Source organism: Adelges cooleyi, unplaced genomic scaffold (assembly GCF_023614345.1).
Source record: "Adelges cooleyi isolate 19-005CV unplaced genomic scaffold, UGA_ACOO_1.1 ACOO_flye_CR_arks_rails_tigmint_CR_PRNA_735, whole genome shotgun sequence".
NCBI classification, from domain to species: Eukaryota; Metazoa; Arthropoda; class Insecta; order Hemiptera; family Adelgidae; genus Adelges; species Adelges cooleyi.
Genome location: NW_026096442.1, coordinates 58,667 through 69,810, shown reverse-complemented (window position 1 = coordinate 69,810; position 11,144 = coordinate 58,667). Strand labels below are relative to the sequence as shown.

At 26.5% G+C, this 11,144-nt stretch overlaps 1 protein-coding gene and 1 long non-coding RNA gene across 2 annotated transcripts; both read left to right on the top strand.

Moving 5' to 3' along the window:
* Window positions 1-344: 344 nt before the first annotated feature.
* LOC126845293 (uncharacterized) lies at window positions 345-1,962 on the top strand. Its single transcript, XR_007686752.1, has 4 exons — window positions 345-407; window positions 499-612; window positions 1,327-1,449; window positions 1,912-1,962. It is a non-coding gene; the product is annotated as an uncharacterized LOC126845293 (long non-coding RNA).
* Window positions 1,963-4,148: 2,186 nt separating this feature from the next.
* LOC126845292 (uncharacterized) lies at window positions 4,149-9,733 on the top strand. The gene is made up of 10 exons (XM_050583941.1): window positions 4,149-4,234; window positions 4,432-4,455; window positions 4,827-4,853; window positions 6,123-6,149; window positions 7,816-7,839; window positions 8,321-8,377; window positions 8,690-8,737; window positions 8,959-9,029; window positions 9,566-9,610; window positions 9,673-9,733. Exons 1-9 carry the CDS (start codon window positions 4,180-4,182, stop codon window positions 9,608-9,610), a joined length of 378 nt encoding a protein of 125 aa, XP_050439898.1. The 5' UTR covers window positions 4,149-4,179; the 3' UTR covers window positions 9,673-9,733.
* The last annotated feature ends 1,411 nt before the right edge of the window (window positions 9,734-11,144 follow it).

The window sequence follows — 11,144 nt, the reverse complement described above, 5'->3', positions numbered from 1 at the left end:
ATAGTTCTATAATCGAATATCTTTGAAACAATTTAAACAAGCTGTATACACTGTAATATAAATTATATTATTATAAAACACAATAAACTTGACAAAAAATTAACAGCTCTTATTTGAACTTTGTTTCGAAAATGTGACAGAACTCTACATTAAACTAGTTTAGTGTGATGTTATCATCAACAAATTATGTACCGAGGCATAAAGGTTAAAATAGTTGTGCGACTTCGATTAGATTACACCATTTTGTGCTCATTTAAAAATTTGCAATTATTAATTTTGATTTGTAATCTCCGTTTTATTTTGAAATATCTAATACTTTATTTGCTTAAAAGCTTGTGGAATTCCTCAGACAATAGAAACCTCCAACGGAGTTTATGTATGTCACTTCCCATGCCCGTGCAAATTAGGTAGTTATAACTTATATTTTATATATAATTTTTTTAAATTAAAAAATTAACCGTAAATATATTTGAATATTTTTTTGTCGCATATTTTTAGACCCAAAAAAACCCAAGCAAACAATAGAAATAAAAGTTCCGGCAACAGAAATTCCCGACAGATCTTGTTCATGTTTTGGTGAACTATCGTCGGATTCGATCAATCGCCAACAAGGTAGTCATTACTTATTTTTAAGAGATGATTTTTTTTTTATTGAAAAATTAAACGTTATTAATTTGGTAATTCATTTATATAATCTTAAAACATAAAATAGCATCGTTTAGCAGATTTGGTTTATGTATGTATGATAAGTATTCTTTTATCAGGATTAAGTTTTTACTTCTCAGTCTAACTAGTAATGGATTGTGTCCTTGTATTAACTACAGTTTTAGTTGAACCAACTTTGTGTTTTTTAGAGACTGACTTATTTCCTTAATTTATGTGTTAAATAACATATTTAACATTTTGACTTATTGCTATCGAAAAATATCAGAAATATTTAAAATTTTAGACAAAAATTGCATGCAATGCTAACCAAAATTGTTCATTTCTTATGAAATATTTTATTCGGCACATGTGTTTGTATAGAAATATGTACATTCTGTTATTTTTCAAATAACATTGCCATTTGCGTCATACTATAATAACTTTATTAACATATTACTCTCCGTGTTTACTTATTTATATGCAAAATTGTTTATTGCTAACGAAACATTTTATCAGCCAAATGTGTTTTTTAGAAACATGATAATAAGTTCTGTTATTTTCCAAATATTATTGTCATTTGCTTCATATTTAAAAAAACACTGTTTCTATATAGTTTGAATAACATTTGTTTTATAATGTATATTATATTTATTTGAATATTTTTTTAACACATAATTTTAGAGCCAAATGACCCCAGGATATCACCAAGACCGGCGATAGAAAAGCCAAAGCAAACAACAAAACCTGACGGAATTCGTTCATGTTTTGGCAAATCGTCATCGAATTTGATCGATCGCCAACAAGGTAGTCATTATTTATTTTTAAAAGATTATTTTTTTTTTTTTTAAACTCAACGTTATTAATTTGGTGATTCATTTATACAATCTTAAAACATAAAATAGCATCGTTTAGCAGATTTGGTTTACTATATTTTGGTCGTGATTGAAATGCAAGTACACAGTTTTTGTTCCCGCTGTAAAGACTATTGTGTTTTTGAGAATCTCATATTTACGTTTCGGTTAGGTTAGTGGAATTTGTAAACGTCCCTTTTATATATTACAGAAATTATTATTTTCTTCCAAGATAATTCCTTGACCGCATCGTGGAAACGTTACCTTGCTGTCCACGGTTCGCCGTATTAAAGTTCTAATGTTACCGTTTTAATTGTATTATTATTGTTGTCATTATATATTAAAACATTATATTTAATGTTCATTTTCATATATAATATTAATTTAATATAATAACGTTTTGTATCGTGCTTAGGACTTTCTGAGAGCGACGAAAAAAAGGCGTCAACCAAACCTAAATATCCGGTAAACTAACCTAATTGTCATATATATATATACAGGGTGTCATGGAATGTTTTACCGAACTTCAAATGAGACATTCAGGATGCTAAAATTATTTAAAATTTAAAAAAAATGAATACCATTTATTGTACCCATAGAGCATCCTGAATGTCTGATTTGAAGCTCAGTAGAACTTTACATGACACCCTGTAGAAATATATAGAGTTCTAATATTATAAAATATTATTCCTTAGGCATCTTTTGAAGGTATCAACAATCCTTATTAGTGACATAGGTAACATTATAAAAGTTAATTATATTTGTGCTATGATATATATATATATATATATACAGGGTGACTCTTTTATCATGAACCACTCAATATATCATAGGGTTTAATAAGAAATTAATTTATTTTATCATATTGTTTTTATACAATGTGATCTCGATTTTTCACAATTATTTTTGTTTTTACCCCCCACTAAACTTAGTTTTTTGATAGCACTTTTTAAGTTATTTAACGTTGAAGTATAGCATTTTTTTTTATCAACGCGGATTTCCCATACATAATTCCCCTTCCATCCTAACTTTAAAACTCTTAAAATTTAAAAATAGTTATCCGAAACTGGTTATCGACCAGTCAACATTTTAAGTACATTATTCTCAATATAAAAAGTAAATTAAATATATACGTTACCATTTAAGTTTCAAAAGTTGCTATCAAAAAAACTAAGTTGGGGGGGGGGGTAAAAACAAAAAAAATTATATAAAATTGAGATCACATTGTATAACAACATTTTCTTAAGTAAATATGGCAAGTATAAATGTTCCTTATTAAACATAGTTAACTTTATAAAAGTTAATTCTATTTAAGTTATGAATTAATAGTTTTTTTTTTTTGACAGAAAGGATCCAATGACAACAGTCCAAGTTACAAATATATATTTATATTCAGTTAAAAATACAGCTTGTTAATAAATATTAATATACAAAATTATATTGTGTAAACTATTACTATAACTAAACAAAAAATATGTATTTCACGAATTCATAATAAACTTCTAATATCTGGCAAATTTAAAATATCTTGTTTTGCATTAGTAGAAGTTCAAACTTGGTCGCTATATTTTCACCCGTTAATATTATTGTAGCTTTGTTCAAGTACAATGTGTATATGATTTCTTCATCGTTATAGCCTATATCAACAGTTTGCATAATCTCAAAGAGATTTGTTGAGATAATACGACGGATTAAATTAAAATATAATAATTGTTATTGGTTGAGGCGCTTTGAATGTGGCATGTTATCCTTTGACAATTGATTTGGTATGAAAACACGGTACGTAGTATAATCTTGAGAAAAAAGCAGCATGTACAAAGAAAAGTGTTCATAATTCTTAGTAAACTGATTTCAAATACACAGTATCTTCTTAAAAATGAAAAAATATAGGTAATAGACTCATTATTACAAAACAATAATTTCAAAAATATTAAGGATACTTATTACTAATAACTCATGCAGAAAAATTAATAATTAATTGTAATAAATAAAGTAAAAATTAATAATTTTAACAGTGAATATTTAGAAAATTATCTTCTTCATCTTTGCCTTATACTCTCAACTACACGAGGTCAGCCAAATATTTGAAATCAAAAAACTAATTTTCCTAATGTATAGATATTTGTAGATACTGCATATCTCTTTAGGAGTGAAGGGTAAAATCTATATTATATCTGTAAAAATGAGTAAACTCCATGGGTAATATCATTTATTTTAAATGTTTGATATATCTTTACTATTGATTTGTATACCACCCTCATAAACAAAAGTACTTTATTGTTGGTCCCTTTTTTTGGTTACTCTTAAATGGCAGGTTGACATTATATGCATGCAATTTTATAAAATAATTATGATAAATACAACCGATATTTATATATTTCATTGAAATATTTTAAATATTGGGCAATTTTTTTTTGTATTACCAAAAATTGTTTATTACTACCTTAATGTTTGCTCTACCTCACAGGTTTTTTGGAAACATGTATTGTTTTGTTTTTTACAAATAACAGTACCTTTTGCGTCATACTTTAATAAAACTGCTACTGTATAGTCTGAATACACTTGCTAAATAATGTATATGATGTTCATTTAAATTTTTCACTGTACATTATAAGATTGTGTATCGCAGTTTTCATTGTCTATCGTGAAGTATTTTTCAGTATAACAAGTTCATTTGTTCATTATGCAGAAATCAACTATTTGTATTTTAGTTTTAATTATTATGGAACTATCATTGGGTATGTATTATTTGTATTTTTTTTTTTTTACAAATACATTCTCAGGTTCAATTATATAATCGTCAAAATTGTATGGATTCTAATAAAATGACAAATTGTATTTTAAGTTAATTGCATGGAGAATTTATTTTCATTTAAAAATTATGTAAGCGAGTATGAATTTATATTGAAACCTAATTTTGTTTTTTTATATTTAGTCACACAGGGTAGACCATTTCCAAGTAAGTTTATAAATTATATACAGCTATACATTTTATATATAATTTTATACACGTTTTCTATTTACCTTGTATATTTTTACTGATTTATTGTGCAATATGACCGTGTAGTAATATACACCTAAATGTAGATAACAGTACCATTACAGATTACATTCTTTATACGTTTGTTTTTATAGTTTTTCACGGTACCAAAATTAAACAAAATATTTAATTAAAAAAATGATTTATTTATTTTATGTTGAAAAGTTTGAGGCGAGGAAATACCAACACTTGTAAATTAGGATATCTAATCATTTATTATTTTTCTATACAAAACTATGTAATTTTTTTGTTATTAAACAGTAATTATATTTGTGTTATTTGTTGGTTAGGTGGAAAAGAGTGGAAAAATAACCTTGGTAATTTTACGTTGTTTTTTATTAAAACAAGCGCCAAAACGCCAAATACGAACAACCTTTTGGAGTACTCCCCTGCAGACATTTTTGAAACTCATTCTGCGTGAGAATATTCTTTTCATTGTAATAGACATGCAAAGTTTCAAAACCGCTGGGGGTTGCTCCGAATGATCGTTCATAATTAGTGTTTTAACCCAACTATATATTTATATGCATACCATTTGAAAATTGTATTAAGTTCCTATAATAAGTCTGCTTTTATCATGAACGAATTTTAAATAACTCAGTCTATCAAGTAATGGATTGTGCCCTTATATTAATTACAGTTTTAGTTGAACCAACTTTGTGTTTTTTAGAGACTGACTTATTACCTTAATTTATATGTTAAATAATATATTTAACATTTTAACTTATTGTTATCGAAAAATATCAGGAATAATTAAAATTTTAGACAAAAGTTGTACGTAACGCTAACCAAAATTGTTTATTGCTAACAAAATATTTTATTCGGCACATGTGTTTGTTTAGAAATATGTACATTCTGTTATTTTCCAAAAAACATTGCCATTTGCGTCATACTTTAAAAACACTGTTTCTGTATAGTTTGAATAACGTTTGTTAAATAATGTATATTTTATTCATTTGAATATTTCATTGACTCATAAGTTTCCAACTATTTTTAATCGTAAAATATTTTAAAAAAGCAAACTAAAAATTAGAATTATTTTATAGAAAGAAGATTCTGATACTTAATGATCATTCTGTTTTCAACATTATACTTTTATTTGATATAACTTTACTATTGATTTGTATGTATACTACCCTCTTACACAGAAAAACCTTATAGTTGGTCCCACTTAAACTGTGTTTACTATAGGGACACATAAATATCCAGGTGATACAACTAAATAAATAGTTGGCCCAACTAAACATAAAAATTTAAAAATTGTTAAAGTTTTTAAAAAAAGCAAACTAAAAATCCAGTAAAGTAGGGTGGGGCTTAGTGGAGAGGGGGAGTTCACAGGTTTACAGGAATTTTTGTTAACAACAGTGATAAAATCACTTTTAAATAAACACTTTTTACATATTTGTAAATACAGCACCCTAATTTAATACTTTCTAACTTTGCTGGTGTACACTGTGCTTAGTTTGGACTGTGAAACTCACTCTTCGGGTCTGACCCAACAATAAGAATGTTTTTCGTCAGTTTTATTCAATTTTTTTTTTTGTTTATTTTGGTCCTGTCATGATTTGTATTACATGTCGGTTTAGATGACAAATTGAAGGATGTCAATATAGGTCAGTATAAACTAAGAATTTAATAGTTACCTATTGGATAATATATATTATATTTACATACATACATACATACAAGTACACAGGGTGATTATTTTATTATATATCTCTCAATATCTCATAGTGTTCAACAAGATATTATAATTTGTTTTTTATAATGTAATCTCAATTTTTTACATTTTCATTTGTTTCTTCCCCCTTACCAACTAAATTTTATTGATAGAAATCTTTGATACTTAAATAGTTAAGCATATATTTCATTAACTTTTTAAATTGAGAATAATGTACTAAAATCTTTGACTGGCTGTGAACCAGTTTTGGGCAGGTATTTTTAAAGTTATAAGGGTTAAAAGTTATATTTACATACATACATACATATATATATACAAGTACACAGGGTGATTATTTCAACCATTCAATATCTCATAGTGTTCAACAAGATATTATAATTTGTTTTTTATAATGTAATCTCAATTTTTTACATTTTCATTTGTCTCTTCCCTCCTACTAACTTAGTTTTATTGATAAAACCTTTGATACTTAAATATTATTGCATATTATTGCACTTCATTAACTTTTTAAATTGAGAATAATGTACTAAAACCTTGGACTGGTTGTGTCCAGTTTTGGACAAGTGTTTTTAAAGTTATGATGGGAAGGGAAGTGCGGTTGAATAGTGCGCGCAGTTAAAAATAATACTACAACCCACTCTTCCTCCCGACTTTAACTTGAAACCTCAATAACTAAAAAATAGTTCAGTCGAACGAAAAATGATTTGTCATACATGTTTTATAAACAATTATTTCATAATAAATATAGTTAATTGGATTTCCACTTATTTCTCTATATCTATATCTAAAAATTTTAATACATTTTTATAAGTAATATTTTTAAAAATGTTAATAATACTAGACCAGATAAGTCTGCATTATGTAGAAGCTGCACAAAAGTACTAAAACATCGTATAAAACATGATTGCTACTTATACTCGATTAATTTTAATTTTTATAAATACTGTTATGTCAATTTTAAGTTGGCAAACATTAATTTGATATGTATAATTTGTTGAATTATAGATGGCAATCAACAAATAAAGGGTTTTAAATGTATAGTATTGGCCGTAGAGTTAGTAGATGCCTAATGTGCAATTTTTCGTTATATTTAAACACCAAAAAAATTTTTAAAAATTGTTATCCGAAACTTGTTATCGACCAGTCAACGTTTTTAGTACATTTTTCTCAATTTAAAATGCTAATGAAAAGTATATGTTGCCATTTAAAATTCGAAAGCTGCTAACAAAAAAACTAAGGTAGGAGGTGGTAAAAACCAAAAAAAATGGGAAAAACTGTTATCAAATTGTATAAAAACATAATGAAAAAAAATAATTTTTTTATTTAACTCTTTGGATTATTAAGTGGCCCACGATGAAAGAATCACCTGTATAGTGTTACTCTTACCGTTTCTCTAACACTATAAGTTCAAACCACCAGAAATACATGAGATGTGTTAATATTCATGGACTGGAATAAGTATCGTATCCCTCTTAACAGTTTTAAAATCGCGTAAAAAATGTTATACTTAGGACTATAATTTTTTTACATATTCACTATTAAAAATGTTTCATTGTAATAAGTTTTCAAATAACTAAAAATGTTTTTTTGTATTTTAGGCTGTGCGTCTGGAATAAAAAAAAGTATGTTTTTCATCACTTATTACTTTGTTTTATTTAATTTTGTTTGAACAATTGAATATGGTACCAAAAATATTCACGATAAAAACTAGTTTAATTTTGACGTCTTAAATGTCTTGTTCATTTATTTTGAAATGTTCGATTATGAATAATTCTATAATCGAATATCTTTGAAAAAATTTAAACATGTATGCACTGCAATATAAATTGTGTCATTATAAAACACATCGAACTTGACAAATAATTAACATCTTATAATAGAATTTTGATTCGATAATATGACAGACTTTACCTTTAAATTGGTTTAGTAAGATGTTAATAGTTATCATCAATAAGTTATGTATTAAGGCTCAAAGGTTAGTACAGTTGAGCGACTTTGATTAGATTACATAATTTTGTGCTCTTTTAAAATTGTACACTAATTAGTTTTAAATCATAATCTTCAAGTTATTTTTAAATACCTAATACTTTATTTGCTTGAAAGTTGGTGCAGTTGCCGGAAGCGTGGCGCGCGGACTCATTCCAGATTGCAAAGTAGGAGGTAGTCACTACTTATTTTCAAAAGATAATTTTTTTTAAACCAATAAAATTAACACTATTAGTTTGTTGATTCACTTATATAATCTAAATCATAACCCGTCGAACTCGTTTTTCTAACATGCAATTAGCAATTGATGAGATGTGTTAATATTCTTCTACCGGTATTAGAATAGTATCCCTCTGAACAGTTTTAAAAACCTGTAAAAAATGTTAAAATTGAGAGCTATCCTTTGCTTTCAATTTCACTAAAATAAATTGTTATTGTTAAATGTTCTCAAATAAATAAAAAACCTTTTTTTTTTTGTATTTTTAGCATATAAGAGAGATTGTGCATGTGGATATCATCAGTGCAAGTGCAAGCGTAAGTAAACGTCCCTTTTTCATAATACTTAAATTATTTTTTCCTTCAATGATAATTCATTGACCGCATCGTGGAAATGTTACATCGCTGACCGCGGCCCCGCCGTATTTCAGTTTAATAATATTATTATTATTGTCATTATATATTAAAATATTATATTTTAATATTTATTTTCATACATAATAATAATTTATAATAATAACGTATCGTATCGTGTTTAGAATATTATAAGAAATACAGTAAACAGGAACAGGAAGCTCATTCAAAAGAAATCAGGAAACATTTATCACCGGTAAACCAACCTAATTTTTATATAAATATATAACAATAAGAAATTAACAATTTTTTCTTCATATTGTTCTTATATAAATATATATTTTTTTGATAGTACTTTTTGAATTTTTTTATGTTATTTAAGTTTTAAGTTTAGGGCAAGAGGGAAGGTGGAGTTTAGTATTATTTTTATCTGCGCGGATTTACCAACCGCACTTCCCCTCTAAACCTAACTTTAAAACTCTACAAATTTAAAAATAGTTATCCGAAACTGGTTATCGACCAGTCAACATTTTTAGTAAATTATTCTCAATATAGAAAGTTAATTGAATAACGCATGTAACCATTTAAGTTTCAAATGTTGCTATCAAAGAAACTAAGTTGGGAGGGGGTAAAAACAAAAAAAATTATAAAAAATTAAAATCACATTGTATAACAACAATTTGAAGAAAATATTTAATTTCTTATTTAACCCTATGAGATATTAAGTGGTTCATGATAAAAGAATCACCCTGTATATTTATAGTTCTAATATTATAAAATAATATTTCTTAGGAAATTGAGGAAAAACTATTTCCACATGAAAAGCATACTACATAGGTAACATTATAAAAGTTAATTCTATTTAAGTTATGAATTATGAATTTTTTTTTTTTTGACAGAAAGGATCTAATGACAACAGTGCAAGTTACAAATATATATTTATATTCAGTTAAAAATACAGCTTGTCAATAAATATAAAAATACAAAATTAAATTGTGTAAACTATTACAAAACCAAAAACCTATTTTTCACAAAATTATAATAAACTTCTTTTATCTGGCAAATTTAAAATATGTTGTTTTGCATTAGTACAAGTTCAAACTTGGTCGCTATATTTTCACCCGTTATTATTATTGTAGCTTTGTTCAAGTACAATGTGTATATGATTTCTTCATCGTTATAGCCTATATCAACATTTTGCATAATTTCAAAGAGATTTGTCGAGATAATACGACGGATTAAATTTAAATATAATAATTGTTATTGGTTGAGGCGCTTTGAATGTGGCATGTTATCCTTTGGCAATTGATTTGGTGTGAAAACATAGTACGTAGTATAATCTTGAGAAAAAAGCAGCATGTACAAAGAACAGTGTTCATAATTCTTAGTAAACTGATTTCAAATACACAGTATCTTCTTAAAAATGAAAAAGTATAGGTAATAGACTAATTATTACAAAACAATAATTTCAAAAATATTAAGGATACTTCTTACTAATAACTCATGCAGAAAAATTAATAATTAATTGTAATAAATAAAGTAAAAATTAATAATTTTAACAGTGAATATTTAGAAAATTATCTTCTTCATCTTTGCCTTATACTCTTGTGATGCTTGGTGATGTATTAAGATCAAAAAGTATCTTGTTGTTCAATTTGAAACCAATTCAGGAAGATGGATTTAAAATAATTTAAGACTTTTTCAAAATATAAGTATAAAATTTATTGTATAGTAAAAGTGCGTAGACAACAGCTACATAAGTGTATTTAACATGAGTGTAATAATTCGTCTGGAATAGGCTTAGATCCTACTCCTATTTATATGGTTATGCTAATCTGTGTAATGTGTTATTGTGTGAATTGTGTTGACCCGATGGGCGGATGCTACAGCGAACGCTCATCGTATGATTATTTTAATTGGTATTATTTTGGCAATCTAATCTTATAGAATGGCAATAACATGTTTTTCCCAAATAGCTTATCAAAGCGGAACGGACTAAAGTAGTATTGATATATATATATTTGTAATATAATTCAATCACTACGCCAGATAACCATGCAGGTGCGCTCTGTAATAACCAGTAGTCATCTATCGTATAGGTATGCCAATGTATGACTCAGAGAGCTATTATAATATGAGTATTATTATGCTTAGTGTAGTTGGTTGTTTTGTGTAATGGTGTGTAGAGGTTAACTGAAGGTTATGTTCATAACACCTCCCCCGAAAGACGCAAGTTAGGCTTCTAAAGACTAACTTCGAACTAGACCAGCGAATTTTACAAATATTGCTAAGAATTTGAAAAATACATCATTAGTTAGTTAATCATTACATAGATAACATAAATAATTGAAAATAAACAATAATATGTGAA

Coding starts and splice junctions, on each gene's coding strand:
- LOC126845292 (XM_050583941.1), top strand. CDS start 4,180: ATGCAGAAATCAACTATTTGTATTTTAGTTTTAATTATTATGGAACTA. Junction 4,235..4,431: donor TATTATGGAACTATCATTGG/GTATGTATTATT, acceptor TTTTATATTTAG/TCACACAGGGTAGACCATTT. Junction 8,378..8,689: donor TCCAGATTGCAAAGTAGGAG/GTAGTCACTACT, acceptor TTGTATTTTTAG/CATATAAGAGAGATTGTGCA.